The sequence below is a fragment of the Tauraco erythrolophus genome, unplaced genomic scaffold (genome assembly GCF_009769465.1).
Source record: "Tauraco erythrolophus isolate bTauEry1 unplaced genomic scaffold, bTauEry1.pri scaffold_56_arrow_ctg1, whole genome shotgun sequence".
In the NCBI taxonomy this organism is placed as follows: domain Eukaryota; kingdom Metazoa; phylum Chordata; class Aves; order Musophagiformes; family Musophagidae; genus Tauraco; species Tauraco erythrolophus.
The window spans coordinates 209,152-232,116 of NW_028238624.1; the positions used below are offsets into that span (position 1 = coordinate 209,152).

The following is a 22,965-nucleotide window of genomic DNA, read 5'->3' on the forward strand; positions in this document are numbered from 1 at the left end:
AGTGATGGGGGGACCGTGCCAGGCAGTGCAGGGCACTTTGTAGAGCAGCAGATTTTCTGAGCTGTGTCTGGTGCTGCGACAAACACATACCCTTGAGTGCTGTGATGATGTAGAGAAGAGGTGCAGGGGAGCCTGGATGTTTTTGTGTCACCAACACTCCTCCAACAGCTTCTTCTGGGATGTGCAATGGCTGATTTGGTTCCTTGGAGATGATTTGGTTCCTTGGAGATGATTTAACTGCCAGACGCTCAGGGAACTCCCAGTTGTTTGTTGTTTTTTTTTTCCAGGATTTGTCCGGCTGGTGGAAGGGAAGAGCCGCTGCTCAGGACGTGTGGAGATCTATGATGGGGACCTGTGGAAAACTGTTTGTGACTCACGCTTTGATCCCAAAGCTGCTGACGTGGTCTGCAGGGAGTTGCAGTGTGGCTCAGCCCTGCCTGTTGCTGGAGGATCTCACTTTGGAGAAGGGACTTGTCCCACCTGGGATGGAGAGCTGCAGTGTGTGGGGAATGAATCCCTCCTCGCCTCCTGCCAAGAAGCACCACAGGGATTCTCTCTGGAAATGGGTCTTCTTCCCATGTGTCAATGTGACAAGGGGTTGAAGGTGCCCAGGTGCATTGACCCCATAGCTCTCTGAATGAGAGAAGGGCATTTCCGTTGCCAGGGCTCCCATGTTTATGGCTGTTGGTGCGTGGGTTTGTCCATGGTTGTGCCATCCTTGGACACCTTTCCTTGAGCCCTTGCTGTGCCAGCACTGTGCCCTGTGAGCTGGCTGTGGCTCAACTGGTGGCTCTTTGTTCTGTGAGCCCAGAGGCACAGCCACCCTCAGGGGTAGCCAGGACAGGGCTGTGGGCTTTTCCCTCTTGCCCTGGGGTCAGCCTGAGGGGGAGATTGGTTGTGCTTGTGGAGGCAAGGGAACTGGGGTATCTGTTCCCACAGGCTCGCAAAGAGGTGACCTTCCTGGGGGATCCTAGACAAGGGCAGGGCTGGGCTGATGCCCAAGGACGAGGAGGGGGCATGGGTTGAGGGGTCTCATTGTGTTGCTCCACAGGGGACACACAAAGGGCTGAGGGCAGAGGATGAGCTGGGAGGTTACCAGGGCAGGTTGTGGTCCAGGGAAGGTGGGTGTCCTGGGGAGAAGCGGCAGCGTGTGCTTAGGGGAGAACTGTGGGGAGCAGATCTCTTCTCAGGGTGCTGGCTGGGGAGGAGCGGGTGCCCTGGGCGGGCATGGGCCAGGGGCAAGAGCCAGGGGCCATTGGGATGGAAGGAGATACCAAAGTCTGTGGGGCCACAACTGACCCAGAAGGGCCAGAACTGCACACCCTCAGCCTCGCACAGCCCGTGGGGATGGAGGGGACCCCTGCGCTGCCGCGGGAACAGCCTGGAGGGGAGGGGGCTCCCACTCAGGCAGGGGTTCCCCCAGACCCACAGTGCTGGGGCTCAACGCTGTCCTGACTGGTCCTGTGTCAGTGTTTGAAGGGGCTGTGGAGGTGAGGCTGGTGAATGGCAGCAGGCGCTGTGCTGGGAGAGTGGAGGTGAAACAACAGGGCCAGTGGGGCACCGTGTGTGGTCACCTGTGGGACATGAACGACACTGCAGTGATTTGTAAGCAGCTGGACTGTGGTTCTGCTGTTGGAGCTCCTCAGTACGGACACTTTGGCGAAGGATCTGGTCCCATTTGGATGGATGATGTTGACTGTAATGGCACCGAGTCTGCCCTGTCTGACTGCACACACAGTGGATGGGGTGAACATGACTGCATCCATGCTCATGACACTGGAGTGATGTGTTCAGGTAAGAGGACAGCCTGTTCCATACCTCTGGGGCTGGGATTGTGGAAGGAACCTGGCACTGCCCTCAGGAAGCAACGGTCAGGCACCAGAGCATTGCCCAATGTAGCTGGTCGTACTGGTGAGCTGGCACTGCCATTTCTACTGTCCCTTTGCCATTTCAAAGCCCAGTGAGAACCTGCCCAAGGGTGTCCATACCCTGCCTGGCCCCTGAGGTGGCTCATGTGAATCCCCCACCCTGCTCTGCATTGTCTCTCGATTCCCGTCTTTCTCCTCCTCTTCCCCCAGGACCTGTCTGGCAGTGATGAGGGACAGGTCCTGCCATGCCAGAGGCACTGTGGCCACCCCCAGTCCTGGTGAAGGGTGTGAGATGGCCAGCTACTTCTGGGTTGTGTCCTCTGGCAAACAGGAGTCCCTTGGCAAAAGCAAAGAGGTTGCTGAGCAAGGAAAAGTGCTGGGCTTGGTCAGAAAAACAGGACGGCACGTGACACCTCCTTCCTCTCCCAGGGTCACCCCATGAGAGCGTATCCTCAGGGACACCACCCCAGCCAGGCAGTGCTCACCTGCTGCCCAGACTCTCCCGCCTATGGCTGCCCTGTGCCACAGGGGATTTGTCAGCACTTACTGGCTCTCTTCTGTGCCTGTCCTTGTGCTGGGAGTTTGTGTAAGCCCAGGGCTGCTCTTCTGTCCGCTCTCCTGTCCTCTGCCCAGCGTTTGGCCAGGGACATACATGCCCAGCAGTGCCCTCCAGCCATGGCTGAGGACCTCTTTCCAGGGTAGGCGCCTGAGCAGGGCGATGGCACAGACACTGACTGCAGGTACAGCCTCACCATATTTTTGCCCTGTGACATGTCCCATCCACCAACAGCCCCAGACCCCCATGGAAACAGTGTAAGTTTCTGGTGGCACCAAGGGGTTCCTCAAGCCTGGCCCCAAGCTCAGTGGGGCCCTGACAAGCTACAACAGCCAACAGCACCTGGGCCCATTTCCCTGGAGCCCAAGTGCTCTGGGGGCTGCAGTGCCCAGGGACCAGATCAGGGCAGCCCAAGGTGTCTGGGGCAGCAGCAGTTTGTCCAAGCGGTGCCTGTGGCGTGAGTTTGAGAGAGAAGCATGCCTATGAGTGCTGTGCTGACTTCTGAGGAGTAGCAGGGGGGCCCTGATGTATTTATGCCATCAGCACCCCCTGAGAGTAGCTAGGGTGGTCATGGGTCTTTTTTGTTATTTACCACCTTGGAGACCAGATGGGACATGGTCAGGGCAATGCCAGAGGGTAGTGGGAACTCTCAGGGGTCTTTGGTGTCTCCAGGATCTGCCTGGCTGGTCAGGGGGAACAGCCCCTGCAAAGGATGTGTAGTGATCCATGACGGGGACAATGGAAAACTGTCTGTGACTCACACCTTGGTCTCAAAGGTGCTGACATCATCTGCAGGGTCTGCTGTGGGTCTGCACTAGACATATACCCTTCAGGGCTGTGATGGTGTAGAGAAGAGGTGCTGGGGAGCCTGGATGTGTTTGCGTCACAAACACTCCTCCAGCAGCTTCCTCTGGCATGTGCAATGGGTGATTTGGTCACGGCTTCCTTGGAGGTGATGTGGGACGTGGGCATTTGATTGCCAGACGGCTCCCAGTTGGTTTGTTTTTCCCAGGATTATTCCGACTGGTGGAAGGGAAGAGCCGCTGTTCAGGACATTTGGAGATCCTTGATGGGAACCTGTGGAAAACTGTCTGTGACTCACGCTTTGGTCCAAAAGCTGCTGACGTGGTCTGCAGGGAGTTGCAGTGTGGAGTGGCCCTGCCTGTTGCTGGAGGATCTCACTTTGGAGAAGGGACCGGTCCCACCTGGGATGGAGAGCTGCACTGTGTGGGGAATGAATCCTTCCTCACCTCCTGCCTCAGGGGTTCCCCCAGGGACCAGCCCTGCACCCACATGAGCAGCGCTGTTGTCACCTGCACACTTAAGGACTCGGGTGGGGTGTCAAACACTGGGGCTGTGCTGGGAGTTGGGGAACAGAGCACGGACCATGCTGGGAAGGGCGTGAGGACAGGAGGGGTGAGGGGTTGTCTGCAGCAGGAACATTGTGCAGAAGTAGAAGAAAGGCATGCTGTCCCTCTGGCCTCTCTGCCAGCTGCTGAGGATACAGGAGCACCAGTCCACCCTCTCCTCCTCCTCTGTCCCCAGAATACACAGGGTTCAGGCTGGTGAACAGCAGCACAGCGTGTGCAGGGAGGGTGGAGGTCCAGGTTCTGGGCACCTGAGGGACCCTCTGTGCCTCGCGCTGGGATCTCTCGGATGCCCACGTTCTCTGTCGTCACCTCGACTGTGGGTTTGCTGAGTCCATTCCTGGAAGAGAGCATTTTGGGAGAGAGACTGGCCCTGTCTGGAGAGATGCATTCCACTGCGATGGGACTGAAGCCCACCTGGGACAATGCCCAGTGACCACCCTGGGGGCCTCACCGTGCTCCCATGGGAACATTGCTGCTGTCATTTGCTCAGGTGAGTGCTGGAAAAATGCTGCATTAAGTCCGTTTGCCCTTGGTGTGTGACGTGGCCACCCAAAGCAGGGGTCCCCTGGCAGTTCCAGGCTGAATTTCTCCCTGGAGGAACCCTGGCTTCCCCAGGAGCCTTCTGGAGAGCTTTGCCTGCTCAGACTGACTGCTCTACCGTGGGAGAGCTGAGGACTGGACGGAGGCAGGCATCTGCCCCCAGGCCAGTGGCTTAGTCTCTGGTGCCACTGCCAGGCCTGGGCTTTCCTGTTCTTGTCCTGTGGGATGTTCCCAGGACAGGGCTACGGGTTCTGCTCCCTCCCTCTGGCTGCAGACAACCGCATCCCATCCCCACAGAGAGTCCTGCAGAGCCTCATCCCACCAGACAGGAGGAGCTGCCTGGGTGCCCCTGCAGCAGCAGAGCTGGGTGGGAGCTGCAGAACGGGCCCGGGTTTTACCCTCTCTTCTTGTCGGCACAAGGCTCCATCTTGTCCCGTTTGGTCAGAAAGTCCCCCTTGCCCGACTCCCTGACGGGTGCCGTGCTCCCCGGTGCTGCCGGTGGCTGTGACATCTCTGCTCTGCCCAGGCACAGCCAGCTTTGGATCCCTGCGGCTGGTGGGCGGAGGGAGCCGGTGCGACGGGCGAGTGGAGATCTTCCGGCACGGGACGTGGGGCAGAGTCCTGGATGAACAGTGGGACGTGCAGGAGGCCAGCGTGGTGTGCCGGCAGCTGCGGTGCGGAGAGGCAGGGACAGCCTACAGCCCCTCAAAGCCTGAGAGAGGGATGGGCTCCGTGGGGCTGCGAGGGGTGCGGTGCGCCGGGCACGAGGCCGACCTGACCCTCTGCAACACCTCCCTGCCCGAGAGCGCACGGGCAGCAGGGGTGGCAGAGGACGTGGGAGTCGTTTGCCGGGGTGAGTGGTGCTGCACGGGCCGCCCAGGCGATGGGGTGTGGGGGCAGCCGGCCCCGGACAGCAACTGGGATTTGTACCCGCTGCAGGGAGCCGGCGGGTCTGGCTGGTGAACGGGGCCGGGCGCTGCGCGGGCAGAGTGGAGATCTACTACCAGGGCAGCTGGGGGACCGTCTGCGACGATGGCTGGGACCTGTCTGATGATGGCGTGAACTGCTCCGGGGCCGAAGCTGCTCTCTGGGACTGCCCTGCCGGGCCCTGGGGGCAGCACGACTGCGGGCACAAGGAGGACGCGGGAGTCGTCTGCTCAGGTCTGTGCTGGGAGATGCGGCGGGACCCTGGGGAGGCTGGGATGCAGGGAGAGCCGGGCACGGCCAAGGCTGTCCATGGCTGCCCCTGAGCCCCTGCCCGAGCCCGTCCTGCCGACACACCTGCACAGGTGCCCTCAGTCCCACTGGGGTCCCTGGGGAGCTCAGCCATCCCCGAGGGCTGGTGGGAAGGGGGGGGGGAGTGTCCATCAGGGACTTCTCTGTGTCTCGGAGTGCATGGGAACACGCTGGCCATGGCCCTGCCTGATGGGGGGCCTGGGGAGTGCAGAGGTGTTCTGGCTCCCCCCGTCCCAGACCAGCCTGTTCCCCCTCCGTGCCTTTCCTCCCAGAGTTCGTGGCCCTGAGGCTGCAGAACAGCGATGGCTGCTCCAGGCGCCTGCAGGTTTTCTACAACGGGACGTGGGGGAGTGTTTGCTCCAACTTGATGACTCTCGAGACGGTGTCGCTGGCATGCAAGGAGCTGGGCTGCGGGGACAGAGGATCCCTGGAAACACACCTGCCCTATGGCAAGGTGTCTGGCCCTGCATGGCTGGATAACGTGCAGTGTGGGGAGAAAACCAGCTCCTTCTGGCAGTGTCCCTCCGCTCCCTGGGACCCACAGTCATGCGATGACCTGCGAGAAGAGGTCCACATCATCTGCAACGGTAACTCTGAGCCAGCAGGCACCAGTGTCACTCCAGCTCCTGCTCCACACTGAGCACAGCCAAATGTAGAGGAAGACCTTGGAGAGGCTCTTCCTTTCCATGTCAGACCCTTCTGCTGCTGGTGGCACAAAGGTGACCACAGCCACACACGTCCAGCAGCAGCCGTCACCCAGGTTGACAGCAGGGCCCAGGAGAGGCAAAGGCAGCTCCAGAGGAGGTCTCAGAAAAGCCCAGACAGGGTTCAGAAGCCACAGAAGTTCTGTGGAGCCTCCCCTCCACAGACAGGCTCCTACTGCTCTGTGAACCAGAGACCTTTTGGGGCTGAGCAGTCGGGGTCCCCCCACAGTCGTGCACGATTCCCCTGAATGACCGGGGACATGTGCACCTGCCATGACCATGAAGGTCCAGGGAGGCAGGAGCAGAGCTCAGTCTCACTCTCCTGTGCACCATCGCCCAAACCAACCTCTTCACTGCAGTGTTTCTTTCCCCAGAGAGACGTCCAGAAACGCCCCCAGCCCCGTTGGCCCCGTGCCCCAACTCCACGAGCTGCACAGGTAGCTGCTCCTCCGTGTGCCCCTGTTGTCTGGCAGGACTCTGCCTGCTGTCCCGCTACCATGGGAGGTCTTTGCCTTCTCCAGACAGGGAGAAGATTCGTGCCATGGGTGGCACGGACGGGTGCTCAGGCAGAGTGGAGGTCTGGCACCGCGGCTCCTGGGGGACAGTGTGTGATGACTCCTGGGACATGCGGGATGCCGAGGTGGCTTGCAGGCAGCTGGGCTGTGGCCCCGCGGTGTCTGCCCTGCATGAGGCTGCGTTTGGGATGGGGACGGGCCCCATCTGGCTGGAGCAGCTGGAGTGCCGAGGGATGGAGCCATCTCTGCAGGACTGCTGGGCACGGCCCGGGGATGGCGGTGTGTGCCGGCATAAGGAAGATGCTGCCGTACGCTGCTCAGGTTAGCGGCAGGGCTGGGAGCCCTTGCTCGGGTGTTGGCAGGGAGCTGGGGAAGGCCTTGTGTCCACTCGGTCCTGACCTCCTAAGAGCAAAAGTGTTCCTGCGGCGTGCAGGAGCCTGGTGCCAGGCAGGGAGCAGCCGTGGTGGAACTGGATGTCCTCTGACCACTGCTCGTGGGGCCCTGCAGCTCCAGGGCTATCCCCTGTGCTGCCTGTGCCATCCTGCCTGCCACCCGGAGCAGAGACCCTTTCTAGCACCACAGGAGGGGTAGTTTGGGTGGGATGTGTCAGGGACATCTACAGACACGGACACGGTGTGATGGAGAGGAGGCTTCCCGCTAGCTGCACACTCACCCTCTCAGCCCAGCTCTCCTTTCTTCCTCTGCAGCTGCACCCAGTACAACAGCAGCATCCCCACCCCGAGCAGGTAACTTGTCCTCCCTCCAAGGCTGGATATCGCTGGGACCAGGCTGTGACCCACAGCTGGATGGAAGGGGCTCCTTGCTGGGGTGTGAATCTCCCAGGAGGAGGCACTGGTGGGGTGGAGGTGGGGTGGGTAGGGTTGTCATTTACCCAGCAGGGCAGAAGCTTCCCCATCACTCACCCCTGTGGTGCTCCACCCTCTACTGCCTTGTGTTGTGGAGGTCACAACTGGTGATGCGCCTTCCATGTTCTTGCCCACGCAGATCCCACCCGAGGCCGTCTGACCAGCAGTGGGAGAGTATCAGTGCCTGTCATCATCTGCATCATCCTGGGGGTCCTCGTCTGCCTGCTCCTGGCCCTCCTGGCTGGACAAGTGCTAAGTGCCAGGGCTGGGCGCAGAAGTGGTTCCTTCCACAGCGGTTCCATGGGGAGATACCTCCTGGAAGGGCTGTGGGTGTTGTCAGGTGTCAGAAAGGGGCACAAGCAGAGCTGGGGGATGAGACTGTGTGCTGCCACCTGCCCCATGTGCTGTCCCATTGAGTGCCTGGCCATGGGGCACCAGCAGCAAGGCCTGGAGAAAGCCCAGAGGTGGGGGAGCTGGTGATGGGGTGAGAAGAGAAATGGCAGAGGAGGGATGGCCAAGGCTGGCCATACTCTAGGTAGTGATGGAGGGGGCTCTTGGGCACGAGGGATGACAGGAGGAGTACAGGGCAGCAGGCTCCATCTCTGAGGTGTTGGGCCCCCAGGCTGTCCCTGTGCCAGCCCTGCCTCTGTTCCCAGGCTCCAGGAGAACTCAGGATCCCTTCCTTGAGGCTGTGTACGAGGAGATTGATTACAGCCCAGTGTGGGAGAAACAGGCGAGGTTTGGTCACTCGGGTGTGAGTCCTCCCTGGAGGAACATCTGCATGACCCTTTCTCCTGGCCCCAATCCTGAGCAAATATCTAGAAGCCCTCCAGCCCATAGTCCCTGCAGCGCTTGGGCCATGTGAGCTGTGAGGAGAGCATCCTGGTCCTGGGCTGGGGAGAGGAGCTTTCTCCCAACGACTAGTGCTGACCATGAGCCAGGTCAGTGGGCCTTGCTCCTCAACATCCGCTGTGCATCTCTTCAGGCTCCTATTCAGAGGAGTCCCTGACCCAGATGCAACCCTACCCTGGGGTCAATGAAGAGGAAGATGGTCTGGGATCAGCACCAGGTAAAGGAGGCAGGAAAGGGTCGATCTCCCTGCAGTCATGTGATGGACAGAGGTTTCACTGAGTGTCACTGATGGAGATGGGGAGGACAGGGGGGCCTCCTGCGATGCTGCCACCATCAGTGCCTCTGCCCTGTGTCCCTGCATATCCTCCTGTCCTCTGCTCTGCAGGACGCATCTTCTCCCTGTCACCAGCTCCCCTCTCCTTTCAGATGTCCTTGTCCTTCCTGGAGGTGACCCACTGGATGGTTATGATGATGCCAGGGAGGTTTCTGAGCCTGGGGAAGATGCTGCCCCTGGGCAGGGTTCTTGGGAAATGCTCAGGGTGCCACGGAAGGCAGCAGGGCCCAGAGATGCTCCCAGAGGTGAGAGGGCAATTTAGCACTGCTGGTTCCTGGGATGCCATCGCTGGTGCCACCCAAGTCACTGCTATACTGAGACTCAAAGTGCCTGGGAAGAGGGAACCTGCCCCAGGAGTTTTCCATGGAGGGACTGGGGGTGGGAGAAGGAGCTGAATGTGTTGAGGAGCAGGGAGGAAGGTGATGTACAGACCCTATGGGGTGAACTGCAGTGTCATCCCTTGCTGCTTGCAGAGGCCAGTCTGCGCTCCTGGAGAAGTGCCGTGGTCTCTGGAGCTGAAGGTGACACCTCGTCCCTGTCCCCGGGGAGCATGGGCTATGATGATGCTGAAGAGGTGTCTCTGGCACATCCTCGTGAGGTCACAAAGGCTGCGACACCAGAGCTCGGTGCACAACAGTCCCTGAGCCCCGGGCCAGCAGAGCCCATCCCTGCCGTGCCCCTGGGAGAGCCGTGAGCACCAGGGAACCGTCTCCCTGGACTCATGGGCAGCAGAAACAGCCCCAAGCTTCCTCTGGTTTTATTCCCATTTTTACACTGTGCATCATATTTGTCGTTATTAAATGTCTGTGGGAGTTTTGACCCGGAGCTGGTGCTTTGCCCACCCATGTGTTGGGGCATCTCCTTGAGGCTGATGAGGGGGATCGGAAAACAAAGACATGGCGGTGGGAAGGGGCATGTCTCAGGGACAGCAGGCCTGGGGTCAGGCTGTGGGGCTCTGAGAGCCCACGGTCCCTGGGGAATCATCCTGCTGATAGAGACATTTCCATCCTGCTGGTCACAGGCAGCTTCTCGTCCAAATGGCTCTGATAGGTCCCATGGTGCCCCCCAGCACCCATTCCCTCAGCCCGGGCTTTCCCGGCTGCTCTTTGCCCCAGGCCCTGCCTGGGCCATGCTGGTCCCACAGAGCAGAGGCCATGACAGAGCTGCCATGTCAGGGTGAGCTGTGGCCCCTGTCATGGTTTGAAGTGGGGAGGAGGTCCGGGTGGCAGAAGCTGCCCACCAGACCGGACTCCCATCCCCTTCGGGGCTTGAGCCAATTGCGCCTCTGCGAATTGCCCTATTTATATCGGACAAAGGAACCGGAAAGGTATGTGCCTTTGCCCAAGAGCAAGGAGAAGGGAAGGGGGGCACGGCGGTGCCTGCTCCATCGAGGATGGCGGCGGCGGAGTCACTTGGGAAACTCGGGGAGAACGGGCCGGGCCGAGTTCACCCAGGAAGGACTGAGATCTGAGAGAAACAGCCACACAGATAAGAGGTCAGTGAAGATGGGACGGAACAACGTGTGCCGCGGCTGAGTCCCCCTTGCCAGCAGCCCCTTGTAGCCAGCCCTCGGTGGAGCAAGCAGAGACGCACTCGCAGCCCGTGGAGGATCCACGTTGAGAAGAGATGCCAGAGCCTGAGCACGGTACGCATCTACAGTCCGTGGGATGACCCCCGCTGATGGGGAGGTGTTTCGTTAAAGGAGATGCCTGAGCCTGAGACTGTTGTGAATCATGGGCACAGGGCGAGGCGCATTGACGCATTTATGCATTTGAAGTCTGTACGGAGACGCATTTCAGGTCGACATGACGACCCATGCCTGAGCGCATTTAAAGTCTGTTTGATGACCCACGCCAGAGCGAGTGGCCACAGCTCCTTAAAAGCCCAGGGCTGGTAAAGCCGCACTTGGGGCAAATCCGATGGGGTAAGGATTTGCCCCCCAGCGGGCAGGATTCACACTTTCGCAGTGAGTAGGGGATCCACTGGAGCAAGGGACAATGGTGTAAGGGCTCCTTTTCCTTTAAGAGAAGTGGCAGTAACAGCACGGGATGAACTGACCTGCACCCCCCCATTCCCTGCCCCCTGCGCCGCTGGGGGGAGGAGGTAGAGCTGGGAAGAGAAGGCAAAGGGGAGGAGTGGTGTTGATTTTAATATCTGGCCTTGTTTTCTTGTTATCCTCTCAAGTAACCGTTTTTGTTTGCTTTTCTCTTTGTAGGTAGCTGTTAATAAACTGTTTTGCTTTAAGAAAACAGCCTCTTTTGCCCGGGACCGTGGTTGGTGGGTGCTGCTCTGTTCCTGTCTCGACCCTCAGCTCTTTTATTACATTTTTCTCCTCTCCATTTTACTGGAGTGGGAGAGCTGCATGGGGTTTAGTTGCCGGATCGGCCTAACCCATGACAGCCCCACAGAAGGGAGCCCTAAGATGGTCTCAGCACCCTGAACACCCCAGACAGCCCCAGTGGGTTCATGGCCCATGGATCACCTCCCATACTGGTTAGGAGCCATGGAGGGATCTTCTCCTCAGTGCTTTGGGAGACAGAGGTGGGAGAGGCCAGGAGGATGGAGAAAGGATCCCCACAAGATCTGGGCTGGAGCCCAAAGCCATGCTCCAGCTCCTGGCCTGGAAGAGGGTCCATGCAGGAGGGTGCTCACGTGGGGCATATTTTCATGGTGGAAGAGATTTGGTGTCCCTCCCCTACAGCCGGTGCTGCTGGGAGCACAGCCAGTGTCCCTCTCACTCAGCTGAGGCTTTCACCTCCCCCGGCGTCCATGAGCAGAGAAACTTCTTACACAGGAACTTGGCAAGGAGAAAGATTTGATACCTGGGAAGGACCTGGCGCCTTAACTTGTGAGTCTCCACCTCCCTTCAGCTCTTCCCCAAAAGGCTCCTCTGCTGCAGACTGGAAGGTGTGTTGGCTCTCTGGGGAGTTGCTGCAGCTCAGCATGCTGCAAACAGCAGGATCTGGCCCTCAAGGAGAACAGGGGAGGAGGCGGCTGTCACGAGTCTCCTCTCCCACTACAGCATTGCCCTGTTCCCTGCTGGGAGCTCCTCCAGCCCTGGGGTGACCCTGGGGGGACATGGAGGAAGGCCAGGCTCACGCATCCCTCTGCTCCGTACTGTTGTGGTTTAACCTGGCCAGCAACTAAAGGCCACGCAGCTGCTTGCTCACCCTCCTCGACACCCAGGGAATGGGGAAGAGAATTAGAGGTGAAAAGGGAAAGAGACTCGTCAGTTAAGAACATACTAATAATAACAGTAATACAAAATTAAAAGTAATACTGATGAAATAATAATAACAATATACGTAAATATATATATAATGACGTTAATATATACAACCAAGTGATGCAGTGTAATCGCTCATCACCTGGTAACCAATGCCTGTCCCATCCCAGCAAGCAATCCTGAAACAGGTAAGTCTCAACACCACAATCCTGGACGTGTGAACATGTGAGAGGCCTGAAAAAAGAACGAGAGAGAGATGAGACTCCAAGAGTCCGAGAATAGTCCCCCAAGAAGAGAAAGAATTCAACTTCCCAGTCAGCCCTCATCTATATACTGGGCTTGATGTTGCATGATACGGAAATCTCCATTGACCAATGTGGCCCTCAATCCTAAGGCCAAGTTCAAATCATAAGGGGAGTTGCGGACTCTTTGTCACTCCTTCCCCTCAGTGAGGTGGAGAGGAGAAAAATGTAACAAAATGCCCAAGGGTTGAGATAAGAACAGGGAGGGAGCACCCACAAACCATGGCCCTGGGCAAAACAGACTCAACTTGGGGACAAATCAATTTAATTCATTAACGTCTCATTCAGAGAGGAGAACAAGAAATAAAGCCAGATCTCAAAAAAACACCTTCCCCTCCCCCCTCCTTTCTTCCCGGCTCTATTCCTCTGACCCAATGGATCCTCTCATCATCATACAGTCCACAAACTTCTACAACGTGTCTTTCCTGCAGGATGCAATCCTTACCCATCAGATTGCTCCAGCACAAGCTTCTTCCCCTCAGAGTCACGGCTTCTTAGGGAGCTGCCACCCGCTCTGGCATGGGGTTCTCCATGGCCTTCAGATACCTCTCCGCTTCATCGTCAGCCTCCAGCAGCTCACAGAGACCATTCTCTACGACCTCCTTCAGGCACAGGCTTCTCTTCTCAGCATGAGGTTCTCCAAGGGCTGTGGGTGGGTCTCTGCTCCACTGTTAATCTCCACGGGTGGCAGTGGGGCCATCAACCATCTCACCACAGGTTTCAGGGGAATCCCAGCTCCGGCACACAGCCAGCCCCCACATTCTCCTTTTTTCAGTGTAGGTCCAGCCCCAGTTCAGGCTCCTTCAACCCCGTATTAAATTCGACATTCACAGAGGCGCTGATGGCTCAGTCCTGGCCTGAGGGGATCAGGAGGGTCTGACCTGGCCAGAGGCTGGTTCAACTGGTTTTGGAGGTGGGGAATTTTTTCACAGCTACTTACAGGGGCCATTTCTGCAGCCCCTCCTGTGCTACCAAAACCCCATCATGTAAACCCAGCACAGTAAGCTTTTCACAGCTACTTACAGGGGCTGTTTCCACAGCCCCACCCGTAAACCCAGCACACCACCTCATCAGAAACCAGAGACATCAAAAGCACCTGCAAAAGACAGGGAGCCATTCACACCCAGCAGCTTCTTCCACACCAGTTATATCAAAAGGAGTTGTGCAAGCCAGGTCCTGCACCTGCCCTATCACCTGCTCAGCCACTTATGACATCAGCAGCACCTGCAAAAGCCGGGTGATTATTCATAACCAGCAGCTACTGAAACACCACTGACATCAGGTGCTGCTGTACAAGACAGTTCCTTCTCGTGCCCTATCACGTACTCAGCCACCTATGACATCATAAGCACCTGCACAGGACAGGTGCCTCCACCAGACCTGTCAATATGCAGATCAATGTGACAAAACAAGAACCTCTGCCAGCAGCAGGTCCTTTCATTCCCCAGCAGATACTAAGAAAACTGATCCCTGAAAAGTACCTCTGCATGTCAGGGGCCTATTTCAGCCCTTCCAGCTCCTCAGTCACCAGTGACATCAAGAGCACACGCAAAAGCCAGGTGCTCATTCATACCCAGCAGCTTCACAGACACCAACGACACCAGAAGCAGCTGTACAAACCGGGTCCTGCAGCTGCTCTATCACCTGCTTGGCCACCTATGACATCACAGTCTCCTGCAAAAGACAGGTGGGCATTCGGAACCAGCTGTTCCTTAGACACCAGTGGCATCAGAAGCAGCCGCACAAGCCAGCACCTGCACTTTCCCTATGACCTGCTTGGCCACCTATGACATCGCAAGCACCTGTACAAGCCAGAGTCTTTCCTAAACAGCTACTACTGGTGATGACACCAGTGACACCAGAAGCAGCTGATGATGAGCCAAGTCCTGCAGCTGCCCTGTCACATACGACATCACAAGTACCTGCACAAGCCAGGTGCCTCCTCCAGATCTATCAATACGCAGCTCCATGTGACAACACAAGAACCCCCACAAGCCAGGGGCCCTTTCATTGCCAAGCAGATACTCAGACAGGAGATACCTCAAAAAGACCTTTGCAAGCCAGGGGCCTGTGTCAGCCCCGCCACCTCATCAGTCATCAGTGACAGCAAAAGCACCTGCAAAAGCTGGGTTTTCATCCATACCCAGCAGCCACTCTAGACACCAGTGGCATCAGAAGCAGCTGTACAAGGCAGATCCTGCACCTGCCCTATCACCTGCTCAGCCACCTCCCAGTGCCTCTCTCTGTCTTTGTGTCTGTGGGGCAGATGTTACCTTGGAAGCATTGTCCCAACCATGGCACCTGCATCTCTCTCTCTTTTCCCTCTGCTCTCATTGTGACTGTGCCAGTTGTCTGATGCACTTCTGATCTCAAAGGGCCCTTTCTTCCTGCTTCTCTTCTGCTCTTGAATCCTTTTCCTGCAGGGGAGTGACAACTAGCTGATGTCCTATTTGTGGCATCTTCCTGAGCTGGACAGCCGGTGGGCACACCAGTCGCAGCAGTGCTTGAAGTCTTCTCCTGCCACAGGAACAGCTGTGGGTGTGCTTGGTGTGTACCATGCTTCCTGAAGGAGAACAGCAAAACTCCAAGTGTCTCCTGAGCAATGTCCAGCTGGGAAGAAATGATTTGAAGGCAGGATGGCAGCAGATCCTGAGGCAGTGCCGGGGGTGGCCATGTCTGGCTCCTTCCAGCAGGATTTTGGAAAGCCCGTTCCCAGTTGTGAGCACCAGGCCAAGGGCACGGGGCAGAACCAGCCCCTCCCCCGAGGCCTTCAGTCACCACCTGGCCTCTTTCCCCAAACTGGGAAAACTTCCAAATGAGTTCTCCCTCTAAATGGATCATCTTCAGTTTGGAAAAATTAAGAGCCACCAAAGGGAGCTGCTCCGGCACCAGCCCAATCTGCTGTGTGGTGCAAGTGTGGCCCTATGCTGATGTGGCCTGAGCATTGCCACAGCAATGGCCACCACCCTCACCCCTGCAAAAGGCAATCTGGGGAGTGCTGGTGACCAGGAGTGCTGTGAACAGGGAGAGAAAACAGGGCATGGCACAGCAGTCAGTGCGTAGCACAGCAGTTTTCATGGCAGTTCCAGAGGAAGGGCGTGTGGGAAGGGCGCAGTCACCCCACCAGCTCGAGATGTCAGTTTAGTTGGTGACCATCACTCTCTCAGGTGAGAGTCTCTCAGCTATGGTCTCCACCCGGTGGAAGGCCGAGTCCTCTTCACTCGGCAGGAGGGATGTGGCAGTGGTGGGAACAGCTAGTGAGGGGTGAGCAGGTGGACGATCTGCTCAGCATGGTGGCAGAGCTGCAAGAGGAAGTAGAAAGTTTAAGGAGCGTCACGGAGTCTGAGAAAGAGAGAGAGACTGGTGGTGTCATGCTCTGCCCAACCTGAGACAGTGACAGGAAGAGCCTCAAAAAAGCCTCCAAGATGAAGGGGATCCTATATCCTCCCCCCACCAGGCTGAAGGCCGTAGCTTAAAGGAAAGGCGTGAATGGAGGCAAGTCTGTGCTCAAGGCAACAGGCAAACCCCTTCCTTGCCCACCTCACCTTGCCAGGTGCCTCTGTACAACAGGTTTGAGGCTCTGGATGTGGAAGGCCTGTCGATGGATGATGTGGATGATGGTCCATCTACACCAGAGGTGTTGTCAGGGTCAGAAAGGCATATCACGACCACCTTCACGAGGAAGAAAATGGGTAATAGTTGTAGGCAACTCCCCTCTGAGGGGAACAGAGGGTTCAATATGTTGGGCAGACCCTCCTCTTAGGGAATTCTGCTGCCTCCCTGTCACCTGGGTTAAGGACATCACTAGGAAACTTCCCAGCCTGCTACGGCCCTCGCACTATTTATTGCTCTTCCATGTGGGTGGTGATAAAACTGCAACACGTAGTCTAAGGGCGATCAAAAGAGGCTTCAGGGCCTTGAGGCAGTTGGTAAGGGGATCTGGGACACAGGTTATCTTTTCCTCTCTCTGGCCAGTTGTGAGCAGGGACATTGGAAGAATCAGACACACCCAGTCTATTAATACGTGGCTCCATGGCTGGGACCACTGTCACAATTTTAGTTTTTTTGATAATGGGATGGCCTACATGGCAGCAGGCTTGCTGGCACCAGATGGCATTCACCGTTCTCAAAGGGGAACGAGGGTCTTAGCACAACAGCTGGTGGGGCTCCTTGACAGGGCTTTAAACTAGATTCGAAGGGTGCTGGGGATAATATCAAGTTTCATCAAGACAAGCTGAGAGCACCTGAGGAGCAGCGGAAAGAAATTCCAGACACTCCAGCCAGGAAGTCAGCTTCACTGGGGGCCCAACTTAAGTGCCTCTACGCAAACCCACAAAGCACGGGGAATAAACAAGAGGAGTTACAGGGGTGTGTGCACCTGCAGGGGTATGATCTTATTGGCATCACAGAGACGGGGAGGGGATGACTCCTATGACTGGAGTGTTGGAATGGAAGGATACAGGCTCTTTAGGAAGGACAGGCAGGGGAGACAAAGAGGAAGTGTCATCATCTATGTGAATAACCAGCTGAACCTCTGCCTTGGGATGGACGAGGAGCTGACCGAGAGCTTATGGCTCAGTATTAAAGGGAGGGCAGGGACAGGTGACATTGTAGTGGGGGTCTGCTACAGGCCACCCAACCAGTAAGATGGAGCAGATGAGGCCCTCTAGAGACAGATAAGAGCAGCATCACGTTTGCGAGCCCTGCTCTTCATGGAGGACTTCAACCACCTCAGGATCTGTTGAAGGGACAACACAGCAGAGCATAAGCAATCCAGAAGGTTCCTAGAAGGTGTTGATGAATATGTCCCCCTCCAAGTGATAGAGCAACCAATGAGGAGAGGTGCTATGCTGGACATTGTTCTCACCGACAAGGAGAGGCTGGTGGGGAGCATAAAGCTCAAGGGCAGCCTTGGCTGCAGTAACCATGAAATGGTGGAGTTCAAGATCCTGAGGGCAGCAAGGAGGGTGCACAGCAAGCTCCCTAAATTCGATTTCAGGAGAGCAGACTGTGGCATGTTCTAGAGTCTGGTTTTCTCCTGCCCTTGCTCGTTGTTCATTTAAATACTTCTCACCTCTGCTGCTGCTTTGAGCTTCAGGAAGTAAAAGCTTGCCTGTCTTTCTGTAGTGTAATTGTCTCTTTAGCCAACATTTTGTTATGTTTCAATCTACCTTTCTGTATCTGTTCATCAAAAACATTTCTCTAAGATTATCTCCTGTAGAAAAGCAAGTTCATGAGAGGCAGCTTGTCCTTAGCATATGCCTGAGGAGTGTATTTTATTGTCTATGAACCTTTATCATGCTTAATTTTCTTTGCTTGCAAAGAGGAAAAGTCCAGCTGTGCCTGTGTGCAGCCAGTTCTCTAAGGAGAGCAGGTGGGAGATGGTGCAATGGAGCTGTAACATTCAGCTCTGAGTTCAGTGAAGTCTGATGGAAAGAAAGTGATGTAAATCCCAGGTGGCCAATGAGAGACGTGGAGAGTTTCGGGGGGGTGAGGAGCAAGGTTGTCCATACAGTGTCAGACCTCAAGGGACTGCTTTTCCCACCTGTCCAGACCTCCTGAGGAGACCCTCTGTGTCAATATCAGTTGGAGAATGCTTCTCTCACCTCTTCTCTAAACTGAAAGTAATACATATAATCTTTAAAATAAAGAATATATTTTATTAGGTGCTGTGATAGTTTGATGTGTGGGGGGGTGTTCTGGTGGCAGGAGAGGGGATTTGCTCCCTGTGCCACCAGATCTGAGTCCCATCCCCCTCGGGGGGTTGCGCCAAATCGGCGCCTCTGCGAATGGCCCTATTTAAGTTGGGACAAAGGGACGGGAAAGATCTTTTGCTCAGGAACGAGGAGAGAGCAGGAGGGCGCTGCCCTCGCTCCTGGTTGCCGGCCGGGCGGCTGCCTGGGCCCGGGCCGGCGCCATGTGCTCAAGATGGCGTCGGGGGAGCTGCATGGGGAACTCGGGAAGCACCTCGCTCCCGGGGTGCCCGCCGGGCCAAGCTTCCCCAGAGAGGATTAAGATCTAAGAGAAAACAACCACAACGACCAGGTCAGTCAAGATGGAGCAGGAGGAGGTGTGCTGGAGCTGATGTACAGGAGCTGTACTGGAGCAAGCTTCACACCTTGCAAATCGGTGTGAAGATGGCAGGCAGCCCCCTGCAGCCAGGATGTACTCGGCAGAGCAGAGACTCACTCGCAGCCCGTGGAGAAACCCACATCGGGGAAGAGATGCCTGAGCCCAGGAGAGGTCGTGGAGCAGGGGATGCACGACCAGGTACTGTTGATAATGGGGCATGGAATGCACAACGAGGTCGTGGAGGCATCTGGAGTCCGTGGGACGGCACACGCCGACGCGAGTGGCAGCAGCTCCCTAAGAGGCCGAGACTGGTAAAGCCCGAACTGGTGCAATCCATGGGGAAGGATTGCAATCCTGCGGGCAGGACTTACGCTGGAAAAGTTTGGGGATCTTTTCCTCGTGAGCAGGGGATCCACTGAATCAAGGGAAAAGTGGTGTAAGGACTCCTCCTCCTTTAAGAAAGGAGCGGCAGTTAACAACATGGATGAACTGACCTGCACTCCCCATTCCCTGTCCCCCTGCGCCGCTGGGGGGAAGGTAGAGCCAGGAACAAAAGGAAACAGGGTGGGGAGGTTGTTGTTTTAAGATCTGGCCTTGTTTTCTCTTTCTCCTCTCAAGTAACTGGTTTTTGTTCCCTTGTGTCTCTTGTTTAGTAACTGTTAATAAATTGTTTTGTTTTAAGAAGAAAGCCTGAGTCATGTTTTGCCCGGGACCATGCTTGGTGGGTGCTCCCTCTTGGTTCTTGTCTCGACCCTCAGTCCAAAAAAAACCACGATAGGTGCACTTGGAAATCTTCCTCCTTAACTACATTGTGAAACAGCTCAAAGTAGCTGTACAAGTCTTGAAGAGTTGAAGAGAATTGCAGGAAGAAAAATAGCTCGTTAGGGCTTTCTGTATTTTAATGAGCCCCATAGTGTATTTGGCCCTGAGTCCGTGAAACTCCGATACTGAGATGAGACTGAACAAACCCCTCAAGAAGTTGAAGCCAGAAGAAAAACCTTGAAGCATTGATTGACCCCACTGAGGCCATTACTGACAAAGCCTCCCCATGGACTCGTTAGAGCAGAGGACTGGAGGCCATGATTGCAGGTGGGCGAAGGCCCTGTGCAGGTGGCTGTAATGCTGCAAACCCCCTTGGTTTGTTTTATGGAGCAGAAAGGCCAAGTCCCAACCTGCAGGCCCTGGGACAGCAGATCCTGCCCTTCCTGTGTGGAACAGGGCTCCTCCTGGGGGTGGTGGGATGTGAGGGTGAGCAATGGCAAGTGTAGAAAAACTGGAAAACAACTCCCAGCCTCCCCAAGCAGAGGGGATTGAGAAACTGAGCCCAGAGCCTCCAAATCACATTTCTCCTGGAAGGCCTCAATGGCAGAGGCAGGTGCCATAGCCAAGAGGACAAGGACCTCAGTCCTGTTGGGCTTAGGGGAGGGTCTGGTGTTCTGCTGAGGGTGTCTAGATGGTGTTAGGGCATGGGCTCGCTTTGTGGAGAAGGGTTTTGTGTAGGGTAGGGGGAGGGTCAGGGTCAAGGGGAGCATTTTAATGTTTGGGATAAAGGTGAGGAATGAGAGTGAGTAATGGGTAAGAGTAAGTGTTGGTGGTTTTGGGCTGTGGTCTAGAGATAAGGTTTGAGGTTCGGGATTGGAGTAGTGGATTCCTGTCAGGGTGACGGGTGCCATTTAGGGGTGGGGTCGGGGTTTAATGTTACTGGTTAGAAACATCATAAAAGCTTAATGTGAATGTTTTCACAGTCAGCATCACAGTAGTATTGTCTTTTTTTGAGTTTTTTTTGGAGGAGGGCACTGCCCCCGCTCCCTGGCTCCCGGCCGGGCAGCTGCCTGCGTCGGGCCGGTGCCGCCCACGGAGAATGGCGGCGGCGGAGCCAGCTGGGGAACTCGGGGGCACCCCACTGCCGGGGTGCCCACTGGGCTGAGTTCACCTGGAGAGGACTGAGATCTGAGAAAAACAGCCGCATCGACACCAGGTCAGTGAGGATGGAGCGGGAGGAGGTGTGCCGGAGCCGAGTTTCCCCTGCGGCTGATGGTGAGATGGCAGGCTGCCCCCCTGCAACCAGGACGGCCTCGGTGGAGCAGAGACCCACTCGCAGCCCGTGGGGAGAAGATGCCTGAGCCTGAGGATGGTCGTGTTGGGACGCACGACAAGGCAGAGAGGCATCTGGAGTCTGCGTGACGACCCACGCCGGAGCGAGTGGCTACAGCTCCCTAAGTACCCGAGACTGTGGTAAAGCCCACACCGGAGCAATCTGTGGGGAAGGATTGTTTCCAGTGGGCTGGACTCACGCTGGAGAAGTTTGTGGATTTTTCCTCGTGGGTAGGGGATCCATTGGAGCAGGGGAAAAGGGTGTAAGGACTCCTTCTCCTTTAAGAAAGAAGCAGCAGTAACAGCACGGAATGAACTGACCTGCACTCCCCCAGTCCCTGCCCCCTGTGCTGCTGGGGGGAGGAGGTAGAGCCGGGAGGAAAAGGAAAGGTGGGGGGGAAGGTGTCGGTTTTAAGATCTGGTTTTGTTTCTTTCTGTCCTCTTGAGTAATCGGTTTTTGTTTCCCTTTGTCCTTCTAAGTAATCATTAATAAACTGATTTGCTTTGAGAAAAGCTCTGCCTGTTTTGCCCGGGACCATGGTTGGTGGGTGCTCCCTCTGTTCCTGTCTCAACCCTCAGTCCCTTTGGTTTTTTTTTTCCCTCTCCTCTCTACTTTACTGGAGAAGGAGAGACTGTGTTTTAGTTGCTAGATCAGACTAAAACCACGACAAGTATCAATATTACCCAAACACATCTTTCCTCTTCAAAATCTTTCATCTGTGTTGCCCAAACCTCTCTTACCTCCCCCAAATTGTATGCCACCTAACGCTGACCTTCCCAAATCTTTCCTCTTGTTGGGGGCAGTACTGTAATGGCTTTCAAGACCTCAGAGTATGTATCTCCCCACTGCTGACTGGTCAGAAATGACCTCACAGCCAGCATCCATGGGGGCACAATGTGCTGCTGTGCTGGAGAGGCCTCTTCACAGCCTCCCCAGCAGTGATGAAGGCAGGTGGTGCCTTCCACCACCCCAAGGTAGCCTGTCTGCTACCAGCTCATATTCCAGAAGGGCTCTCGTGTGTCCTGTGACGCATTTGGATCTTTGCCCAGGAGTCAGCAGGGCTCATTGAAAGAGCTTTAAACTGGATTTGAAGGGGAAAAGGGATAAAATCAGATTCACCAGAGATAAGTCTGGGGATGGCACGCCAATGTTTGAGGGAGGATGTGCTAGCGAGGTCCCTTGGTCTGCTGTCTCAGTGGATGTGGGGGATGGAGATCCATATGGCAGCAAAGACACAAGGGTTGCTGGTGTATTAGTAACCACAGAATTATCTCTGGTTGACTCCAGGATGGACAGCCTCACACCGGCTGGGCTCCCTTTACTGCTGACTCCCTCACACACCTGTCCCTGCAGATCCTCTGTTCTCTTCTGTCCCGGTTTGAAAAAAAACAGAGGTCTGCTAAGGAAGGCAGGAACCTCCCTCGAAATGGAAAATGTAAACCCCCTCCCTCCGAATTACTAAAATGTTGAAATTAAGGGGCTCTCAGGCAAAGATATGGGAGTAGGAATAACAGTTCTTTACTGGGAAGATTAAAGAGAAGGGAAAACAACAACAACAACAACAACAACAACAACAACAACAACAACGACCACCCAAATGCAATAGTACACAAAAAAAAGAAAACAAAAAAACCCCACTGACAGAGTCAGAATACAACCTGACACCCTGCTGGTCAGGGTGCTGGCAGCAGTCTGATCAAACGGTGGCTGCAGCCCTCCTGCAATGGCAGCCGTGGCTCCGCAGAAGCAGCGATCCCGCCGAAGGGTGCGGGCCCCTCCAAAGGGCCGGCGGTGCTGCAGATGGTCCAGCCTTCCTCCGGGAACCCGGCGGAGAAGAGGAAAAAACCGCTCCTCTGGGGTGTCAACGCCGGCTGGCCCAGGCCTGCCAGGTCTGGGAGGAAGGCACGCAGCAAGCCTCAAGTGACTGCTAGTCAAGCAGCAACGAGAAGTGCCTGTCTGTCTCCCCCGGTGACTGCAAGAGACCCCCCGCCCGCCACCACCGCTTTCCCGTGCGCCGGTGCAGTCACGAGGCCCCCCTCCCCTCCCGGCTGGAGCATCTCCCATGGGGCCGATGTTGTTCTGGGAGTCTGGCCACAGATCCTTGATTGCCCATCAAACAGAGGTGGCTCCTGGAGGGAGTGATCCACGAGTCATGGACAAGGTATTGATGGCCCATTAACAGAAGACAGTCTGTGAGGAGGTCTGGGAGGAAGAGGCAAGGAAAACATTGCTCCACCTGGTCTCAACAGCTCATGAAGATGGTGATAGAATACATACTTTTGGGCACATCTTACATCGTAACCTAGGACATCTTCTGACTCCTCCCAGGGCCCTCCAGAACAACGTTCACCTGCCATCAGTGCTAATACATGCTGTAGAGCACCAGGCAGGCCACTGTGAGGCCATTCACTATCTGCGTGGGCTCTGAC

General features: G+C 56.2%; 1 protein-coding gene across 1 annotated transcript; it reads left to right on the top strand.

Annotated features, from left to right (window-relative positions):
* The first annotated feature begins 1,583 nt into the window (after nt 1-1,583).
* On the top strand, nt 1,584-9,535 carry LOC147525857 (scavenger receptor cysteine-rich type 1 protein M130-like). Its single transcript, XM_086630866.1, has 8 exons — nt 1,584-1,794; nt 4,861-5,187; nt 5,274-5,495; nt 5,843-6,157; nt 6,748-7,110; nt 7,795-7,911; nt 8,641-8,724; nt 9,315-9,535. The coding sequence occupies exons 1-8, from the start codon at nt 1,584-1,586 to the stop codon at nt 9,533-9,535; spliced, it is 1,860 nt and encodes a 619-aa protein (XP_086486992.1).
* Nucleotides 9,536-22,965: the final 13,430 nt, after the last annotated feature.

Coding starts and splice junctions, on each gene's coding strand:
- LOC147525857 (XM_086630866.1), top strand. CDS start 1,584: ATGAACGACACTGCAGTGATTTGTAAGCAGCTGGACTGTGGTTCTGCT. Junction 6,158..6,747: donor GGTCCACATCATCTGCAACG/GTAACTCTGAGC, acceptor GTTGTCTGGCAG/GACTCTGCCTGCTGTCCCGC. Junction 7,912..8,640: donor CCTGGCTGGACAAGTGCTAA/GTGCCAGGGCTG, acceptor GCATCTCTTCAG/GCTCCTATTCAGAGGAGTCC.